Genomic DNA, 1,085 nt, shown 5'->3' with positions numbered 1-1,085 from the left:
TGGTGGGTATTGGAGAGGGCACGGATTGCATGGAGCACTGGGTGTGGTGCAAAAACAAGGAATACTGTTATGCTGAAAATTTTTTAAAAAGTTAATTAATTAAAAAAAAGAAAAAAAAAGAAAATGAGTTGAGTACATTATAACACTATTCTAAATGAGGAAACTGAGATTCAACACAATCAAGAGACTTCTTTAATTGATTTGTGTTAAGAAATTGCATTTTCTATTTTCTAATCTGTTTTTTCTATTTTTAGCTAGAAGCTCTATGTTAAACATAAACAAGCATCTATTTTACCTGGTAAGATGAAGGTCACATAACACAGAAAGTGGAGGAGATAGTAAATGATCTTCATTCTGCAGAAAGAAGCTGCTGAAAGATTTGGCAACAAAATCTAAAGAGTAGCACACTTTCTGAAAAGCCAAGAGACATTTACTATTTATAGTTTCCTAATGGAAGAAAGACTCTTTATCCGGAAATTGTTTTAATCTGGTGTACTTGTCTCTGCACGATTGACTAGGCTGTGGGCAGAATTACCCAAACTGAAAATACTTGAAATTATTGATCTTTATAGAGGAAACTCTATGTGGAAGATAACTGCACACATGATACCATTATATTGACGGTGATCAATTAAACATTGACACAATGGGCATGTATGGAGTGGGTTTAAGAGAAATATTTACCATTTTAGTTATAAAACAACTGAACATTACCATGTCATTTAAACTCCTGGTTACTTTTCAGAATATATTCTAGTCACTAATTTGGTATGCAAATTCAGCAATACATCCATATATTCCAAATTCTTACTTATATCCCATTGATTTCCCCAAATTATTCATTTACAAAGGACAAATAGTAAGCCTTACTTTTGTCATTAATTTTTACTACCTTCTTTTCAGATGCAACTTGAATAGCTATGGAGGTCTGCTTTTTCCTTGAAAAGCCCAATTAGTCTCTATTTTTAAATTTTTTTTTATCAGAGTAATACAGGCACACAATACTGAAAAAAAACCTTGTAATAATAGAAATAATTTCCTCTTTCACCCTCCCTATGTTTAGCTCTTCTCCTTATTATTGGCAT

At 32.0% G+C, this 1,085-nt stretch overlaps 1 protein-coding gene across 1 annotated transcript in view; it reads right to left on the bottom strand.

Moving 5' to 3' along the window:
• Positions 1–353, bottom strand: part of LOC111152157 (defensin beta 114) — an 11,401-nt gene extending 11,048 nt beyond the window's left edge. Inside the window, exon 1 of the mRNA XM_022510509.1 lies at positions 296–353. Coding sequence (XP_022366217.1) covers positions 296–353 — 58 coding nt within the window. The remainder of the gene's footprint in view (positions 1–295) is intronic.
• Between the last annotated feature and the right edge of the window lie 732 nt (positions 354–1,085).

This window comes from Enhydra lutris, unplaced genomic scaffold, assembly GCF_002288905.1.
Source record: "Enhydra lutris kenyoni isolate GAN:26980312 unplaced genomic scaffold, ASM228890v2 scaffoldscaffold28, whole genome shotgun sequence".
NCBI classification, from domain to species: domain Eukaryota; kingdom Metazoa; phylum Chordata; class Mammalia; order Carnivora; family Mustelidae; genus Enhydra; species Enhydra lutris.
This window is presented reverse-complemented; position numbering and strand designations above follow the sequence as displayed.